Source organism: Amblyomma mixtum, chromosome 4, assembly GCF_055824585.1.
Source record: "Amblyomma mixtum isolate Tamu chromosome 4, ASM5582458v1, whole genome shotgun sequence".
Taxonomy (NCBI): Eukaryota; Metazoa; Arthropoda; class Arachnida; order Ixodida; family Ixodidae; genus Amblyomma; species Amblyomma mixtum.
The window spans coordinates 112,394,792-112,415,115 of record NC_143015.1 but is presented as its reverse complement, the minus strand read 5'-3'; the positions used below and the strand labels follow the sequence as shown (position 1 = coordinate 112,415,115).

The 20,324-nt window shown below is 48.8% G+C and overlaps 2 protein-coding genes across 9 annotated transcripts in view; one reads left to right on the top strand and one right to left on the bottom strand.

Annotated features, from left to right (window-relative positions):
• The window catches only part of LOC149347898 (uncharacterized), a 483,015-nt gene that overhangs the window by 34,724 nt on the left and 427,967 nt on the right, over positions 1 to 20,324 (top strand). The gene's annotated exons all lie outside the window — the stretch shown is intronic.
• LOC149347904 (uncharacterized) lies at positions 1,208 to 7,409 on the bottom strand. The gene is made up of 3 exons (XM_089586045.1): positions 6,811 to 7,409; positions 3,842 to 4,146; positions 1,208 to 1,275 (listed from the first exon to the last, which is right to left on the bottom strand). The coding sequence occupies exons 1-3, from the start codon at positions 7,407 to 7,409 to the stop codon at positions 1,208 to 1,210; spliced, it is 972 nt and encodes a 323-aa protein (XP_089442171.1).

Here is a 20,324-nt window from a genome sequence, read left to right as displayed (position 1 = left end):
GAAAGCTGAGCTAGTCGTGACATTTTTTTATCACCAAAACAGCTATGCGACCACAGGGCACTTCTTTCTTCGTCGGTCGCAGCGTTATTTTGTAGTTAAAAAGTCACTATTGCCGGCAACGTATCGGTGGTGACGTGGATGCGGTATGTGCTTTATCTTCCTGACGCCAGAAGTCTATGAAGACCGAATTTTTTTCGAACGCTTTAGATATAAGTGTAGCTCTAAAACATGATAAACATAAATTTATTATTTCTATGTCTTTAGGCTCCAGGCCCCACATTTTCGAATACAGAGAGAATTACGAAATTTCTAAAGCAGAGAGGAAAGCTCCATGTTCGGACAAATTTGTGCTTAGGCGCTCGGATTGCCTACGACTTTGACCATGTTTACCAGGTAGCAGCAAGGCTCAGAACAAAAGCCTAGAATTGATTTTTTATGCCACTAAACCTCCTTCCATGGATGACTCCCTGAGGTTCTCTTGTGCAGTCTCACGCATTAATTTTTCATATCCAGGTCTCAAGTAGTTATCGCACTGATGGCGGATACATGCTCTCTGGTATTACATTCTCTTGGTCACTGGATACGCGACATCTAATGTTAGTGGAATTTCATAGCTTCGTAAAGGAATCTCGTGTGACAAAGAGTGTTTTTTTAGTTCATAGTGCGCACCGACAGTGCATGATCCCCGGCGACCTTTTCCTAACTATGCACAATGAGTTCGCCGTTCCCCGTACACGCCCGGCCCTGTTCACTTAAAATGCGCAATATATCAATACCACTTGCATTGCGTGGTGGCTCGATGAACGCGGTAGTTGCGTAATGACGAATATTGCCGGTATGGACACAGTCTGCACAGGAGTCTCTCTCACCGCTAACTGTAATCACTACGCATTATAGCGGGGCTAAACTAGAGCAGGTACCTTTGACCATAGTCTTTGAATGTGGACTGTGCTTTGACCCAAGTGCATGACACGATCGCTTTATTTTACGCAGTCTGTGAAAGTGTCAGAGTCGACGATGTATGATGTTGGGGCAAAAATATTCAGGATAGTCCACTTCGTCATTTTGAGAAGTCGTAAACATGAAATGTATTGCACAAAAGGCATGGAGCTTCCTAGAACCACTCACAGATGGTAGCCATACGGGGGCGGAGGGGGGGGGGTATTAAGGCGGATAAATACGTTCTCCCCACTCAACCACAGCTGACTCAGTTCAAAACAGCCGACCCCGTGATTGTGAGCGTTACTGAACGCACGCCGATCACGGCGAGCCTTGCTGTGAGGTGCGAACAAAAGAACCACACACTGGCTGACACAAACAACGCATTTATTGCGGCAACAGGAATAACGCCAGCTAGCAACAAAATATGCTAAGGAATCAAGGGCATCCGACTCCCCAGCAAGGTTACGGGCGAACGTCGGCCTACGCAAGGGCAGAGGAGAAGCTCCGAGGCCGGACGGGACGAGCTAGAGGGGAAATTATCCCAGAAGGTCTCACCTCGCTGAAGGAGAGCGGCGCGCCGCGCCGAAACGTCTCTGCGTCACCCCGCTAGTTCCCCAGCCGAAGAGCAAGGGTTATCAACCGCGCGCGCGAGCAGCAGTGGCGCTGTTCGTGGCACTCGTGTCGCTGCGACACTCTCCCTTGTTATAGTAACTAGAAACTAGGAAGGACCCATCGCGGGGAAGTAAACCTAAGGGAACGACTCCCCTCAGTCATGCAGCATGAACAAGCACGAACCACAACTCTAGATAACGGCAGATCTTTCGGCTGCTGCACTTCTTCCTGCTCTCGCCCGCGTTTCGAAGTGGGCGGATAGTTCGCATCCGCCGCCGGTTAGCGTCCCGCGGAGCTGATATTTTGGACGAAACAGTAACTATTTCGCTCTCGGTGTGTACCTGAACCAAGCAGTGAGGAAAGGCATAAAAGAAATCAAAGAGAGAGCAGCTTCTTTCGCTGCTCAGCGCACAACGAGGGCTTTGCTGATTCATTCGTCATAGCGCTCGCCATTTCTTGGCCCGTAGCGACTCGTTGGACGCCATGAATGTGTTATCACACTCCAGATGCAATGTTTTCATTGGTTTTATTTTATTCGTTTCAATATACTGTTTTTCTCCTTCTTAGGTCGAGGTTCCCTCACGCGGTGGGATGTCTTCTCCAGTTCAGGGTTATACCTCTTCGAGCCGATCGGTGGATACAGATATTTTTTCTATGAGTTTGATAGCAATTATAATCGCGGTTACGCTCTCCTGATCAAATGGTGCCCGGCCAAGTGAAAATAAAAACAAGAGGGTACAAATTAAGGGTATTACGCGATAGCGTAATGGGCTAATTCCCATGTATGCAGAAGGTCATTCTCTACTTTACACTCATAGATTCCTGGGAGTCCTCGTACCCCTCCTGGCGAGTGGTATGAGGACTCCCTCATCTGCCACTTTTCTTGCCACATTTCCCAACCGCTCCCTTACGCATATTGCCACATCTCCCTTTCGCTCGAAGGAACGCTGAATTATTCTGTAAACCTTGCAAATCAGGTGAGGCAGAAACGTGGAGGCTAACAAAGAGGGTTCAGCTTAAGTTAAGGACAACGCAGCGAGCTATGGAAAGAAAAATGATACGTGCAACGTTGAGAGATCGGAAGCGGGCGGAGTGGGTGAGAGAACAAACGCGTGTTAATGATATCCTAGTTGAAATCAAGAGGAAGAAGTGGGCTTTGGCAGGGCATGTAATGCGAAGGCAAGATAACCGCTGGTCCTTAAGGGTAACGGAGTGGATTCCAAGAGAAGGCTAACGTAGCAGGGGGCGGCAAAAAGTTAGGTGGTCGGATGAGATTAAAAAGTTTGCAGGGATGGGGTGGCCACAGCTGGCCATTAGGACAGAGTTAATTGGAGAGACATGGCAGAGGCCTTTGCCCTGCAGTGGGCGTAGTCAGGCTGATGATGATGATGATGATGATGATGATTAAGCAGCCACTTCTGGTATGATGGACGTATCACAGTGTTTTCAATAAGTCCGGAGAGGGCGTGCTGTTGCTGTTGAGGCTCGGCGTGTTTCTGTATCTGGTGCTTCTCAGCAGTATTACTACACGTACCAACGACAAATAACCACCTTGAGCGTGTCGATGGTGCGCAAGCGACGTCGCTGTCCTTTCGAATCACGTGGATTCCTCTTTTTCCCCTCTCCGTTTGGACTCAGGAGATGGTCTCAGTCGACAGCACCGACGCATCCTACAGCGGCGACCAATGCCTTGGTGTCTGCCGACTGCGAACGAAGTATCAGCTATTATTTTCCGCGGCACTTGCTACAAAAAACACTCCGGATGCTACAGCCAAGCGTACACCCTCGAAGCACTAGAAACTCCTTCATGCGAGCTTTTAGGAATCAACAGAATATAGAAGCTTGATGCGTCGAAGTCAAATATATAATAAAGGACTTTTAAGCCGTGTCTTTGATGTGTGTACCTTAACGCGGCAATAGCTGCATTCATTCTCTCTACCAGAGCTAGCCTCTATTTGTCTCTAAAAATGAAGATGTATTTATTCTTTCTATACAGCCGGAGCATATACTCATTCTTTCCATTGCGCCGGAGAGCTTCCGCTCCTCTCTGAAATTGTGGTTATTCATTCTTTCTATTCATCCAGAGCTAGCCTCCGCTTTTCTCTGCAGCACTGAAGGTATATCGTTACTTTCTATTCATCCAGAGCTATCCTTCACTTCTCTCTAGAGTAATTAAGATATATTCTTTCTGTAAAGCCAAAGCTAGCCTCCCAGAGCTAAAACCTAAATTTTTTCTTCCACATTTCCGCAAGGAAATTGTAGTGCGGAGTCCTGTAAGTATACTTACTATCGGGATCGCGCTCCTCACGCAAGACGTCGTCCACCTTGAGGTATCTTCGCACCGCAGCCCAGCAGTAGTCATTGAGGCAGTCCAGCTGAGTGCGGTGGTCGTCCCTCGGGAGGCACTGGACACGGTGCTTGACCACGCCCGCCATCATCATGTACTCATCCAGAGACTGGGACTGACGCAGCGCTTTCCGCACGAAGCACTCAGTTCGCGCCTTGCTGACATTGAGCTTTTTACACAACTCCTCCATCAGTGTGGGATAGTGACTGATAGTCTCCAGTGCTCCGAGTGCTCCGATGCGTTGCCTGTGGCGAAGGAAAAAAAAAATGAGCACTCAATTAATGGGGCCATGACATCGTATTTTCTGGTGTATAAGACGCGGCTTCTTTTCAAAAATATTGCTGATGCGTCCTATACAAGGGTGCGTCTTATACGCAATTTTTTTTTTTTTTTTTTGCGAGGTCTGAAATTACTCGGGTTCATGTTCAAGCTTTCTTCACGGAAAAAATATCACTACCAATCACGCGGTTGCAACAAGGTTAATACTTCAATACGGGGACCGCCGTGCGCAACTTTTTTAGGCGAACTTCATCATGAAACGGCGGGGATGACGACTTCCGGGATCATAAACCAACGACCGTTTCGGAGGCCGCAAACAAAAGTAATGCGAAATGCCAAAAGATGGCGACAGTCGCGCTTCTCGCCATTGTCAAGACAAGCCAAGACAAGCCGGAGTTCCTTTTTAGCCACCGTTTGCAACTTTGCTCCGTGTACGTAGTACGTACGTAGTGCAAAGAGAATGATTCAGCCGCGTTGCCTCCTGAAATGGGCGAACTTTTTGATCACGCTTCCGAAGATGAAGACTTCAAAGGTTTCAAGTAAAAATAAAATGTTGTTGACATAAGGAGAGTTCTTTAATTTTTTTGCTTTTTTTGCTAATACGCGGGCGGGCATGGCGTGAGTGTTGCCTTTTTCAATCAATTAGCATTGCTTAAGAACTTCTCACAGTTACGGTGCATTTCGCAATGGTCGCACAAGCATATTTAATGTTGGAGAGGAGGAACAACCGCGAACTTAGACGAGACTGAAGAACGAGAAGAGGACAGGACGAGCGGTTCTCGTTCTTCAGTCTCGTCTAAGTTCGCGGTTATTCCTCCTCTCCAACATGTCAGACCAACTACCAACTGGCCCAAAGCTTCCGCTTGTTGAAGCATAATTAATTAAGCCTCAGCCTAACTGGGTAAGTTGGGGTGCGTCTTATACACGGGTGCGTCTTATATACAACCTTTTTCAATGGCAGCCTGCATATATGGCGGGTGCGTCTTATGCATCGGAAAATACGGTACTCTTTTCGTGCGCGCTCTGCTTACGATTCCTCGAAGTCTCAGTATACTAATTCGGTGTCGTGGGCATTTTTAGAACTATTCTTTCCGAACAGCTTGTTGTTCTGACAACTTCTGACCACTGACGTCACAAGGGCGTGCTATTGATAGTATAGAGGAATGAGACCCTGATAAGAAGGCCGGACCCTGAGCTCCAGCGCACCACCATCCATCTGGCGGAAAAGGCCGCTGCCAGTGAAGGACTGCCAGCCAGCCTCTAACCGCGCACGCGGAACTCCCGGTCTCCCAGGCCTGCGTGCCGGGGAAGGGGATAAACGTCTTTTATGATAGAAATAAAAGCTGTTCAATCGAAAAAAAAAAAAAACATCCCCCAGGTCCTCTGCAGCACGCTGTTCGGTGTATTGAGGTGCTTGCATACGCACCGTGCACGGGGGTCGCTTCAAAGTTTTTTTTTTAGCTCAAGGAAAAAAAAAATGCGCTTTGAATGTTTTCTTTTCGGAGGCCTTCAGCATAGTAGGAGAGGGTAGGGATTCTTGCGAATGTAGACTTGCTCCTGGCGTCCGTCTTTTAATTTTTGATTAAACAAAGCCCATACAGCATTACACGTATAAAAAAATACAACTAAAAAAACGAAGAACAAAATGTAAAAAGTAAACTATGAAAAAATTTCAAATAAGAAATAAATAAAAAAGTAATAAAAAGTAAAAAAAAATGTAACAAAAAAAAAATGAAAGAAAGGTTGGTTTGGTTTGCTTTATGGGGTTTAACGTCCCAAAGAGACTAAGGCTATGAGAGACGCCGTAGCGGAGGGCTCCGGAAATTTCGACCACCTGGGGTTCTTTAACGTGCACTGACATCGCACAGTAGACGGTGAAACAAAAAAGACATGCAGTGTGCCAGGAAACGCTTTCGCCTTGCAGCACTTTAAAGAGCCAAGTGCCCCCTGAACTTTAACCGCTCCGATTTCCGTCTCCTCCTCCGCACAAGCAGTCTGTGGACGGCCGAACGCCTCCACCGTTATCGTGGTGCTCCCAGTGCACTGTGCGCCAGCTGCGACAGCCACGACTTCAAACCAAGCGTAACTGAAGCTTTTCCCTTGTATGTCCAGGCTTAACCAGAGCTAAGCCATTGCCTAATTTTTGTGCAAAGACTGTACGTGATGGGCGCGCCATTTCTTGCTAGGAATCTCCCTAGAGTGTTTGAGCTTGAAGAGTCAGCCTTCAAAGTCGCTCCATCTGTCGACCGACGACATCGGGGTCGGAGACGCGTGGTGACGTGTGTTAAGCCTAATCTGTAGCAAGCTGCTGCGAGCAACGATTTTTTAAAATTATTTCTGAATTATAAGGTCCAAGCAGAGTTTCCAAATTTGACTCGAATATCCACAGCCTATACGTATTTGTTGGACTACATTACGCCCGTCGAAATCATTTCAGGCCATTGAATAAATAGGCATTTATGCTACGGTAAGTTTAAGGCGGCTGCGGGCGATCGAAGCAGTGCGCCTGTGGTGAACTGGGGGCTTCCTCCGCCGTCCAAGAATTGCCTCGTCGACCAACTAGCGGAGTCCATGGAGCGGAGGTTTACAGCTGCTTATAACGGAAATAATGCAATCCCAAGTGCACTTACCATTTGGTGCATTCGCGTTTCGCGTACAGAACAGCCCTATACAAGGGGAGCCAGTTGTTGTTGCTGTGGTCTCGGAGAATGCCCCACTGGCTGGCTTCAGTTACGCCTGCGTGGCTACGCAAAGTGCCATCCAGGGTGACCTCCAGCAGCGTCCGGTTGCCCCCGATGTTGGCGGCGAGGCCACGGACGAAGGAGCGTCCCTGCGTGCTCGGCGCATAATTCCTGACAGTAACGCTGCGCACACTTCGGCTACGGCCGACGGCAGCGCCCAGACACTCGGCGTCGAGCTCGGTGAAGAACGGCGAAGCGATCTCCAGCTCCCGAATAGTCCGCTTCTGGAAGCACTCGTCCACCCAATACCACTGGTCATCGTGGCACAGCCATACGTCTCTGCGCCACGATGAAAAAGTGACGACCCGAAGGGAAGGCGACGCCTCGATGAACTGCGCGACTATCGCCACCTTCGCCGCGGACAGCTGGACCTTGATTGACCGGGACACGCTGTCGTCTTTAAGTTCCATGCTTCCGCAATAGGTGGCCTGTGGTGGGACGTCCACCGTCTGGGATTTGGACCCAACCGTGTCGGCAGCTGGCTCCATGGCCGCGGTCAACCGGAGAAACTGTGGTGTCAGCTGTTTGATAAAAGTGGGGAAAAAGATAGCGAGCGGGAGTTTATGTGAAGAAAAACGTCCATAACATCAAGGAGAACGAATCGGGAGCTGTGATTTATCATTTAATGACGGGCCTTCCTAGCCGACTGTATAAGACTCATCTCGCTCTATATCGCTCTACACGGGTTAAATATTGTAATGCGGAAACATTTCTTCGCTCATGAGTAGCGTCAGCAGGATGTGTGCGCAGGTTGCGTGAGCAAAAATTGTCCACACCGTTAACCATCGCTAATCAGTCACTAATTAAGAATCACTGATTAGTCAGTAATTGAAAACAAAAACAAACGTAAAAACAACATAACTAGGAAAATAAATAAAAATAAACAAGAAAAAACTTGGAAAGAGAAATTAATGAAAATAAAAACAAAAACGACAACCAAAAAGCAAACAGGGAAAGGCTTTGGCATTTTCGCTGTTGAGCAGACTTAAGCGCAATCCTTTAATTATTCTTCCCCACGTTCCCCATCTCTTCCCTCTGCGCTTCTAAATGCCCGGAGCCAGTAGTGCCCTTCCGTCACCGTGAACTTGAGTTGATTGAATTAAGGCATACAAAGCCGTAATTCCGTTCTCCCTGACACCTGTGTGTACCCGCACACAAAGGTGAGAAGGCGGCCAAGCGCGTTACCATCGCCAGAGCAATACGGGCGAGCGCTGCAGCGCGTCAGACAGCGAAAGCAGCGAGTGGGGCTGAGCGAACTGTCGATCACAAAAAGCAGAAGTGGCCTTGCACGCCAGGATATACAGCACCAATGGCTGCGATGGAAGGCTGCGAAAGGAGCAAGGAGAGCGTGCGAGATGCACACCACAAAGAACAGAAATGCGCCGAGACAGGGGCAAATTCGACACCCACAGGCCGTGGTCATCTCATCTATGGCCTCTGACGCCCTTTCAAGTACCGCCAATCATTGACAAGTGACGCTACTTTCTTTCGGCATAAGCGTGTGGTATTTCCGGTTCCGATTTCGGGCTGCCACCGGAAGTCGTCTCTTTTTTCAGAGTGGCTTTTGAGGCGAGTTGGTATGACATGACAAAACTTTTAGCGTGTGCAAACGAGGAGGAGCACGAAGTATAGAGCACCTGTTATCTTCTTCAGGTTCGTCCTGGTTTGCAAGCGCTAAAAGTTTGTCTATTTTGTATCCGCCAGTATCCGTGCCTTGGCGCTGCGTACTTCAACGCGGATAACACATCGCGGGCTAGTTGGTTCATCACAAAAGGCAGAACAGCGTAAGCTACACTGGCACAAGAAAGTAGACGAGTCACACACAGCGCAGCTTTCTTGTCTACTACTTTCTTGTCCCTGTGTAGCTTGCTCTGTTCTGCCTTGTGATGAACCAACTAGCCCGCGATGTGTTATTCAAGGTCATTTCTAGTACCTCGGGAATCCCTTCAGCTGCCTGTTATGACCCGCACCGCCTGGTACCACTCATCACAGCAGTTTCATGCAGGGCACGATCGCTCAGCTTCTGAATCAGCAACCAGGTGATGCCACCTGATATCCTTTCATTGCTGCGGGGTTCAAAAAAAAAAAACAGCGTTGTGTGTGTCTCGTCTACTTTCTCGTCCCTGTGTAGCTTGCGCTGTTCTTCCTTGTCTACACGCGGATACAACTTAACGCAGCGGCTTTTCTCCCTCAAAGGACCTCCTTCCAGCTAGTGGTGCTGGCCGCTTCTCATGACCCTGCTAGCATGACAATGCAGGGAATGGTAGATGAAAGGAGATAATCCCTTCCCTCTAAGACTCCTCTCTCCATTGCGGCGCCATTCCCTCGGTAGGTGGTAGACGAGAACCGCAGCTATGCAACGCCGCTGCAGTCGCACTCGACCCGAGAAAACAAAATTACAGCGGTTCTGTTATACCGGAAGCTTGAAAGCTATATGAGCAGGAAAAGCCGTGCGGGAGTGGAAGCTTGACGGTACTTAACCTGGCCGACAGAAAACGCTGAGGAGGGCTCTAGTCTGCAGAACTGTGTGGCTACCACGACATTTCAAGCGTCCTATTTACGCGAAGGCTTTTTCTCAATGCAATTGATGATGTCGCTATACTTTCGACAAAGAGAGAGACTGCACTTGTTTAGAACCAGAGTTCCGCTGCCGTAATTGTGTGACGGTTCGTTACTGTCAGCAGTATTAGTGTGAAAGCACTAATACATGCGTACGTATGATTCTGTGGTGCCGTCACCTATAGCAACTCCATTTACACGGGTAATCTTGGGTACTAACTCGGGTGAGGTCAGGTAGTTACTCGGGCAAGCTCGGATAGTGACTCGGCAAGTTCTGGGGAGTGTCGCGCCAGCTCGTTGATCGGGAAGACCAACATTGGTCGCATATCCCTGCCGGTGGCTGTGATAGAAACCGCCGGTGCAGTGGCGCATCGTTTAACCCCTGCGCCACTGCGCTGGTAGTGGTATGAGGACTCGCCGCCACCTGTGATTGTTAACTATAGAGATTGACCAGGTCTGCATAAATGGGCATCAATGCATGAAAGATATCACGTCATACCCTTAAAACGGATCTTGAGTGCTCCCGCCAATTGATGAATAAATACCCGCTAGCACACGTTTGCTCGGTTAAACCGGTTAATGTTTTGTTGCCTATTTCCAATGGCGATGACACTACCTACCGGAAGTTAAGCTCTTAGCAGGGCTACATGTTCGACAATTACCAGTGAATCGAAAATTAACTCAGGTATTTCTCACGGCGAAATGCGTCCCAGATAGAGTAGTCTAGCTTTCCCTACAAAATGAATGGAATGCGTGAAGGGCACATGACTTGCACATTTGTGGAGTTCTTATAGCTACAAAGGCAAGAGCATGAATCAAAGCACTCGAGAATGGCTAACTGGAAGTGGGCGCACGCTGCTCCTGCAGGAAAGTTGCAAGAGCCAGTCAGGATGACGCCACCTCCAGCAAACTCCGCCGACGACGTACAGCTCCTAACTCATGTGCAACGTCCACCGGTGCGCAATGAACCATATCGGTTTGCTGCCATTAAAAATATGAATGTGAAAAGGAGCAAAAGCGAGGCGGACAACAGAGACTAGGACAGCTGAATCCTATGGAAAGCGGACCATCACTGCAGCGAAATAATTCCTTGGGGAGCAGCACTTAACAAAATCATGGGCGAAGTCAGCAACGCAATACACAGGTGAAAATTTCACCACATAACACCTGTGTTAATCACACTTGAGTGTTTTATATAATTCGTATCGTTCGACATAATCCGGAAAACCTTGCCACCCTGAAAATAAGTACCGACAAAGGCTAACTCATTACGGCTTATATTCTGGAGGTTTGCCGGTCGAGAGTTGTAAGCACGTGTGAAGCAGTACCTACAACAATTCAAATACGTATACAAGGATTATACTCACGTACTCAGCAGACGGCCGGCCGCAAATACCTATGAAATAATATCGACGGAAAAAGGGACGACAAACGGCAAAAGCCAGGTCCCAAGGGCTGTCGCAGTGGGAGCGGGACAAGCGGTGCGAAAGAGGTGTAGGGTGCACTGGAGAGGTTCGCAACGTTAAGCGAGCTGCAGAGGAGTCGGGGAATGTGGAAAGGGGGTCGCTGTTGTTCAGGTCGGGTAAGTCGCAGAGAGAGGAGAAAAAAAAAACGCGCTGCACGTCGCTAAAGCTACGTTTGGGGGGTCAAGAACCCCAGCTACGGCGATGCCATTGGAAAAGTTCGCGGAAAAACGCGTGTCCGTGGCAGTCCCGTGACTGGATACTTTGTACACGTGCGCACTGCAGCGCGCGGCTCCGCCATGAGGGCTATAAGCGAAATTAGTACGATAGGATCTCAGAATATTACAACTTTACATGGACCTGAAAAAAAAGGATGTTTGAGAGGCTTTATGGTTTGGGTGCCTGCTAGCGTCGCAGGCTACTCCTTTTCACAACAGAAGAAAACGACAATAGCGACATAATTGTCAACTTTCTCAATTGTCAACATTGAATCCTTGCGAAACCGTGCTGTTCGTTTCATATTTTCAGACTACTCACCCTTCACAAGCGTTTCAGCATTAAAAAAACGTACGGACTGGAAGATTTGTCATATCGCCGTAAACTTGCTCGCTTAACCCTTTTCCATAAGCTTTATCACCACCCATCCCTTCGCAGGGGTTTGTTTCAGTCACCTGATGCTGTCTTTCCACGCCGTGATCAAAGTTAAACGCGTAAACTGTCATTCATCGTCTTATGCCAATTCATTCATTCCCCGTACTATCACTGAGTGGAATACTTTGCCATCAGTCATCGCCACAGAAACTGACAATAAAAAATTCCAAGAGCTTCTTCGCTGTGAGAGAAATGTGTAAAAGTTTGCTGTTTTTGTTAGTGTTCATTTTTTCTTTGTGTGATGCCTTATGTTTTAATTAACATTTTTTGTTACACTTATTTGTTAAAATGTATCGCGATTATTTATGATTGTACCCCCCCCCCCAATACCCTCTTCTGGAGGGCCTTTAGGGGTAACTTGAATGAATAAATAAATAAACAAATAAACTTGCAGAATAACGAGCGCCCTCTAAAATTCTCCAACACCGAACACCCTCCTTTGGAGACGGCTTTGTTCGGAAAGGGAGAGCGGAAATGCCCCTTTATCTGTGAGAGAGGGAAGTTGATGGAAGGACACAATAGAGCAGGGGCGCGAGGAGCGGGTGGGGGCAGGCCCCCTTCACCTTTTGGAGGAAGGAAAGTGGAGGCGATAACTCATCCCCCCCCTCCCACCCCTTCAGTCAGCGAAGTCGTCCGTTTCCTTGTCTTTTGTGCTCGTCTTCGTTCGCGCTGTTCATTCAAGAAGCAGCGAAGCAGGTAGTGAAAACCCGGTCTATCTCTGCAAAGCTTGTTTTCCAACAAATAGGTCTCGAACCCAGATAACGCGCTCACATACTTCTAGCGAATGAAAACTCCGGTTGGTCGCACTTAGAGCCCCCCCCCCCTCCCCCTACTCATGACGTCGCTAGCGACAATACAGGGGCTTTAGTCGTACTCTACCTGCAGCAGAGTCTAGGCAGGGCTAGGAGTGCGAGGGGGGGGGGGGGGGGAGGTAAAGGGAGGAAGTTGGAGCGGCGGTGTTGTTCAGCAGAACATTTTTATAAAGTTTCACATGAGGCACAGAGAAAAAGGCCTGCCTAGCCTCTACTGCAGTGCCGCATAAGGTTGACAGCAATTGTAGTCTCGACGGCTACCTCGCAGCCACCTTGAAGTAAACTGGTGACATTCCTGAGCTTACTCAGAAGGGGGGGTAGCGGAGTCTCTGTTCCCACAAAGGATGCGCGAGTGTCGCCTGGGAACGAGATGGTGGTGCAGCGGCCGACGATGATGACGCAAACTGAGGGCTGAGGAACGACGAAAAGCGCAAACTCTAATAAAGTTCCCAATGAAAGACCTCATAATAAAACAGGCCAAAAGACGATCACAGGAAAGTGCTTTGTGCGTTAATTATTCGCAAACAAGCATCCATATGCTGACCAAACGCAGAGATAATAGAATGTAAGCGATTTTGAACATACAAGATTACGCCAATAAACAATCTAAAAAGGCATAATCTACTCCACACAAATATACTCCACCTTGGGGGATTCCCCTAAACATTTGACCAAAAAGGCATAATTCTTTCGTTGAAGAATATACAGTCGAGGAAAAATTCGAAATAGACCGAAAAAAGCACGCTGATTATACAAAATAAAAACCAAAGTTGGGCGAATCAATGACACAGGAATTCTTTGAATATAAAAGTGGGTGCACCTCTAGTCTGTCCTGCCTATTTTCATAATCGCATTTTGTTTAGTGTCAGAAACCAGTACATCCGCGTTTGCCGTATTTCATTTTCAATATTTCTGACAAACAAATCACTTTAAAGTAATAGCCCACTCTTCCGATCTGTAGCAAAATCTTCATTATAATGTTTCTCTGTCGTTTATGCAGACGCTTTTGACTATCGCAGAAACTTTAACAGCAACAAAAGCAGCGCCGCGGTGGCTCAGTGATTACGGCGCACGGCTGCTGGCCCGGAAGACGCGGGTTCGATCCCGGCCGCGGTGACCGAATTTCGATGGAGGCGAAATTCTAGAGGCCCGTGTACTGAGCGATGTCAGTGCACGTTAAAGAGCGTACCACAGCTGGTCGAAATTTCCGAAGCCCTTCACTGCGGCGTCAACATACCCAGAGTTGCTTTGGGACGTTAAGGTGGCGGTTCCACTGCCGCCATCTTGCGAGTAGTTCATATTCTGCCACCAGGCTACGAGTGTGCTCACTCCGCGCCGGCTCAATGGGGGAGCGGTGGCCCAGCGAATGTCGACAGGTTTCTGTTTCGCGGCGCCGACACGAGGTAGCGCCACAGTAGACTTCACGGTAGGATTTGCCGTCGCCGTCAGTGCGCCGTGTGTATTTGTGGGCTCGTTGTTGTTCTGTTGTGCGGTTTTGCACTGGTTTGAGCGCTTCTCGGGGGGTCATTTCACGTTTTTGTTCACGTATGGTGCCAGTGCTTGTTCAAGCTTGCCCAGATAAGCGGCCTTCAAATGCAGGGCCCTCCAGATTCAAACTTGGGTGCCTGCGCATGACCACGATGAGCACGTAGGTAGAAGTGACTGTAGACTTGTTTTCTACGTAATAGGGTATGTTGCACGGAAGTGTGTACTGGAGACAAATTGCCAAATGTGCATTACCTTGCTTACAATGCAGTCTCCCAATGAAAACTGTTTTCCTGCGAGGCTGACAAAATACCGCGACCATGGAGGACTGCTCTACCCACCGGCGCAGCTTTATGGATTTGTGTTGAAGCTTGAAAACCTCTCCACAGAAAACCTCACAGAACCAACTTCTTTTTGAAGTCTGCTTCTAACCACTTCCAATATATGAAGAATGCTTTCGGAATGTAATTCATTGCAGCGAAGAAAAACTCGAACGGGCGAAGCACCTTAAACTGAGCCGTTGCTGAGGCTGTTCTGAAGTGCTAGAAAAAGTTGAACGAAAAAGAGGCGAAGTGGTTTAGTTTACGGGGTTTTATCGTCTCTGAGCGACTCAGGCTATGCGGGACGCTATAGTGAAGGGCTCCGGAAATTTCCACCACATGGGTACAACTCACTGTAACCTGGGGTTCTTCAACGTGCACTGACATCATACAGTACGTGGGCCTCTATAATTTCGCCTCCATCGAAATTCGACAGCCGTGGCCGGGTTCGAACCCATGTCTTTCGGATCAGCAGCCGAGCGCCATCTGAGCCACCGCTGCCAGAGGCGAAATGAGCGAGCATAAATGCATGCAGTGATGACAAATCTGCCTCATTCTTTATTTTTTAAAATAGCAGTGGATGCTGCATGGCTGTTCAAAAAAATGTGAAGTCAGTTACTGTTGTGTCGAAATTGTTTCGGTACGCGTGCCTCGATCGTATTTAGCGCAAAGCGCTAATTTTAAATAATGTATATGCCCCCCTCCCCCCTTCCTTGTACTTTCGCTCACTTATGTGTCTCCCTTCTACCTCCCTGCCCCTCTGTGTTATGTGTGCTGCAGCTTGGCTCCTTGCGAATAGAAATAACTGCTGCCGCCGACACACTCTCCATTCCGCGTTTGTCCCTGGCATATAATCAAATTCCGCCACACCACATGCTACTACTATTAACTTTAAGTATTAAGACAAAAAGCTGTATGACCCCTCGGTACGCAGTGCGTTGTAACTGCAGGGAAACATTGCAGGCACGAGTGACAATACGGGATCATCCCTGCGTGCCAAGCGTATACTGATAAAAGTTGCTCATGTAACCCCTCATGCAATGTCCCTTGTGGAACTTTGAGAAATAAATAAACATGTGCACATGCCAGAAACTAAGTTCCATTCAAGATCTGCCGAGCCATTTCGATGACACACACGCGAATGTTGCGATAATAATTCAATTTGTCGGCGCGGCTACCACGGCTACTGTGACGCCAGCCGAATGCGCCACTCGCTTTCACCCGTGAAGACGCGTGCAGCGCCACCACGCGCCACCGCGCCCTGTCGACACCGGCGGGATCACCTCGAGCGGGCCTGTGAGCACACTACCCAATATTCTAGTTCGCTGTACTACGACACTGATCCATCACTGAGAAAGTGTCTACCCGTCTTGCCCCCAGCGACCCGAAACTGGTTTTGGTTGAGATGTTGAGATACGTGTCCGGTCCTTTCTTGACCCGTGCACCTGTGCTGCGTGAGGGTTCTTTTGTTGCTGCGCCTGCCTTCAGAGGATTACAAACGAACCATGGCAAGCCCGGCTGCTAGTCCTCGTCGTGCGTGGGGGGAGGTGTTGGCTGGGGTGGTTCCGCATGCTTCTTTCTCTGCCTGTCCCTTGCCAAAGCCAAAGAGAGTGGGGCGAGCCGGGGCAAAGAGGGTACCGTCTTTGTCCAAACGGCGTCAGAGGTGAGGTGATCCTTGTTCGGGATAAGGATGCCAGCACGGGAACAGAGGACCGTTTCCTTCTCTCTCTTGTTTAGCCTTGGCTAAATAGCCGCAGAAAGCTGTACCGTCGATGTTACTATCTGGAGGGCCTCCTTTGAGGGAATGTGCCGTTTCGTTCTTGAGTTTTACGCGACTACAGATTTCCTGTTTTCAATGTCGTGACATATATTAGTGGGAGCAAAGAAAAAGAAAAAAATAATGCTGCCCAGCCCGCATCGCAAAAGGCACAACGTCGACACAGTGGAAACTTGGGAGAGTTAGTGATAACTGTCGACATAATTGCACAGAGCAAATTAGTAAGTAAGCGAAAAGAGGAAGCGGACGCCAAAAATAAGGAAGGTGTGAAATAAAGAAAATTAATTATGTTTATGTCCCATGTATATATTTCCAGCGTTTTTTTTTCAATGAACCTTATAGTTGAAATCGGTGCCTTTCTTGTGTCCTTCCTTCTGCCCTCGTCTTTTGCGCGTTCAATCACTTCGTCACTGTTGATGCATAGTAATATTAGTAGTAGTCGGAACACTCCTGGTCTAGAGTGTAACCTGCTAACTATAGCGCTGAAAAAAAATATATTTTTTTTATCAAATGATATTGCATCTATGATAAGAAAACTATAACAAAGACAGCTATACAATTTAGTCAACGCTCAGCGTATGCCTGTCCAACCTTATAAACTATGGTTGGTAAAGAAAAAGGCAGAGAGAAGTGGGCAATTGTCAATTTCTGTTTACCCTTGAGATGAATCGACATTGCGCAAGAGACGTGAAATTGCTATTGAGAGGGTTAGCACCGCAGGGTGTCGGAATGTGTTTACCTCAGAAGCAAATATTCGTCGTACATGCGGCGGCACCTTGCAACCAATTCCGATCAACTTCGACGGAACTTTGCCAAGGCTCACAAAAATGCAGTATACAGATGCATACCATTCACGAGGCGGACTCGAGACTTTTTTATAGACATTGTACGAAGAAGAACGGGGGGGGGGGGGGGGGGGCGAGGTGTGCAGGAATGCTGCCAAAAAAAAGGGGTCGGCTACAAAGCGATAGTTCTGTAGGCACTTAGGGCGACCCCCTCCCCTCTCTCGTTTGGACCCTCAACTGCGTGCTCTTATTCATTTTAGACGTACGTCTTTCTTGTATCCAGTTTGCATCATTAGGTTGCTTATTCCCTCCAGAATTTTCCATCGCGTGTTGAAATGTATATCTTTCTAACCTTGCGTCGATTTGCCTCGATTTGGTTGGGTCAAAGATTGAAAAAGTGCGCCCGCGTATGTGTGTGTGTATGCGTGCGTGTCCACGCGCGCGTACCTGGAAACTGTAGGAACAGCTGATATTTTCACACCGTCTATTGTCAGGAAACTATAGCCTCGTTTACATGAACCCGACTTCGGCGGGTCGAGCCAGGAGATCGAGTTGAGCAAGGTCAGCCCAACTTGACTGCATGTTTACATGAACTCGATTTTAGCGAGTCGCGACCGGTTCAACAGCAGCGGCACCAAGCGTCGAACGGCGCAGCGGGAAAGGGCAGTGGCAGATTGCGGCATGCACGGCTGCCTCGCAGGCGCTACGGCGCAAGCGAATAACAGGTTCGCATTTATCACCCCTCCTTCCACTAACCCGACTCAGACCGGTTTACGTGCTGTCTGCTGTTGGGGTCGAGTGAGTCAACCCACCCCCTGCAGCGGAGTTGACTGGACTCGCTCCCTCGACTCCCGGACCCGACTCGTTTACATGAACCCAGTAACCGGTTTTCAGCTCAAATCCTCCACTCAACCCGTCATGTAAACACCGCTTATAACGTGCTTGTAATCATTTTCCGAGAATTCCTTTTCCTGCGGCGCTAGTCTACCCCGCCTGCAGGAGGGGCGCGCAGCAAGGGGAGGGGGCGGTCCTTTGTGCCAGTTCCCGAAAAGGGAACTTCTCAGCACTATAGTCGGTTACAACAAAAGAACGAAGCGGCACACGCAACTCAGACGGAGCTCTCCAGCCAATCACGTCGATTTGTGTGGCTGTGCATGCAGCCAAGTCTGCGAAAGAGAACGAAGGAGTCGGCGCTTTGTCCCCGTGTCGCCGACGGTGGATGTCCTTTGTTCGGGATAAGGCTAAAAGAATAATAACGCAAAAAGAAAGGAAGAGATTTTGCTGCCCCGGCATCCGCCATCGTCTCTAGGAGCACCTGAGCAGGAGCAGGGGAAAAGACAGGGAGAAAGGCGAAGGTACTAGTAGGTGTGGTGCCCCCGTTAATTGTCTCAGCTGCACTGGCCACTAAAGGGGGAGGGGGGGGAGAGGGCTGGGCTGCTCACCTTTCGCATAGATCCGCGCGAGAGCGTCTTTTTCGCAAAAGCGCTGAATGCTACAGGTGGGGTCATATTCGGCAACAGACGGTCGTGGCAGCTTCAGTCTCCACTGCTGTCGCGGCGCACCTTTGGTGACCGAACAGAAAACTGTTCGGTCGACGCGCTTGGCTGGGCGGTCTCCTTTGATGGGCATGTGCTGCTTCGTTCTTGAGTTGTACCCGACTTATATACCACATGGATTCATTTCAGCGGTGGAACATGGCGCCCTCTGAACCACGGCATTCGTTTGAAAGAAGTGCGAGTCTAGTTCAGGAAAACTGCACCTGCTCCATGGTTAGTGCTGAAATAGTGCAGCTGCAGCCGCCATGGAAGCAGATGATGGTTTGCGGGTTGTGATAAACGGCGGAGACTCAAGTAACTTTCACTCGTCGACAAGCTAGAACGCTGCTCGAGTTCTCCAAAGAAACGGATCGAGGCTGGTTCATGACAACATGTTATTGTGATGTGCGGTTTGCACATTTCTTCATGAGATACGAGAGGTTGGCTGCCGCTGATGTAGGCTGTAAACAGCTGGCTCCAATTCATTGGCATCGCAAAGGCTAGCGACGAGCAGGCCTGCGCTCGACCATCCGTTTTGGAAGCAGACAGTGCCAAACTGCGCTCAAAGTGCCGGAACTAGCGGTACACACCCGCCGCACCGCCGCTGCCGCAGAACTTTGCCGAACTGGTGCATTGAGTGCAGGCGAATCGAGCGCTCTCCAACTTCCCCTCCACAGCGCTAGCCGGAACAACGAACAACCGGCAGCACGAAGCGAAAGCCTGTCTCTTCCCTTTCCTGTCGCTTTAGCAATGCCAAAGCTGTCCTCGAAAAATAATACGACGCCCAGAATGCGTTTCGTAGCGTCAGGTGAAAAAAATTGGCAGTGGCTTAGCTCTGCTATGCCTGGATATACGTAGCGTCAAGTGATCCGGTGTTTCGGCCACACGTTTCGCCTTGGCTGCTCGACGGCAAACTGCCAGGCGACAACCTCGGGATCGGAAGAATTTACATTTTCCAGTCTTCTGCGCCGTTTGGCAGCGGCTCGACTCTCCTTAGCTTACCAGAGCTTACATGTTGAGCGCGACCGTCATTTCTCCGCGCACCCTCCTCGCGCATGCGCAGTAGCGCGCGGCGCAACTGTCGTAAACACGAGGTCACGCGTCGGAGAGGAGCGCACGCCGGCGGCGCCGGCAGCGAGGAGCTCGCACCGGCGGACCTGCGCCTCTCGTGACGTCACGCGGTTCTCGCGCTGCGCATAACAGGCGGCGCACACTCGCGCAAAACTCGGCTCTGACCCGCGTAGTGTGGCTTTACTAGTTTTACGCTACAAAACAATCCAGCAAAGCAATATGGCGGAAATCTGCTTGGAAGTTCGACACACACTACATAGGGCAAAATCGAGGGAAACGTGCGAACATCGTAGAGGTATCGTTCCCTCTCGTGAACACCTCCTGATTGTAAATGTTTAGCAGCGCCACACTCGTTATTTTTTTGAACTGTGATTATTTAGTACACGTGCATGTGTGTAGATGGCGCTACATACTAAATTTATCTACATTTATCGCATGTCGCTGCGTTATTGCTATTATTGTTTGTATTCTGTGGACTTTGTTCTTGGCAATTGTTACAAGTTGATTAAAGGAATGAGAGACCGACATTTTAAGAGTATATTTGCCAGAAAAAAAGAAGCCGCGGAACGTTTCAAGAGCTTGTGTCCTTCATGAGGAGAACAAAAAAGGTAGCTAAAATCAACTAGACATTGCGCATTCCCCAAAAGCCGTAGAGTAAAGGCGATGCTTAGCCGCGTAGAGCGAAGTATTAAGTTTCTTCACGCAAAATCTCAAAACTGCCACGCGCTGGTTACCTGAACAATTTTGCATTCCGTTTTTAACTATTTCGAAAAAACGCTAAATTTGATCAGGAATAACTTTTAAACTAAACAAGGCAGACGGATGAAATTTTCAGAATAAAAGGGCGATTAGACGATCTCAAACTGTACAAAAAGGCGCCGCAATGCAATGCATATCCCAAAAGTTATTGCAGATTACATTGTTCTGTTTTCTATGCTTTTCAAA

Coding starts and splice junctions, on each gene's coding strand:
- LOC149347904 (XM_089586045.1), bottom strand. CDS start 7,409: ATGGAGCCAGCTGCCGACACGGTTGGGTCCAAATCCCAGACGGTGGAC. Junction 4,147..6,810: donor AAACGCGAATGCACCAAATG/GTAAGTGCACTT, acceptor CCTTCGCCACAG/GCAACGCATCGGAGCACTCG. Junction 1,276..3,841: donor TGAGGAGCGCGATCCCGATA/GTAAGTATACTT, acceptor CGCACCTCACAG/CAAGGCTCGCCGTGATCGGC.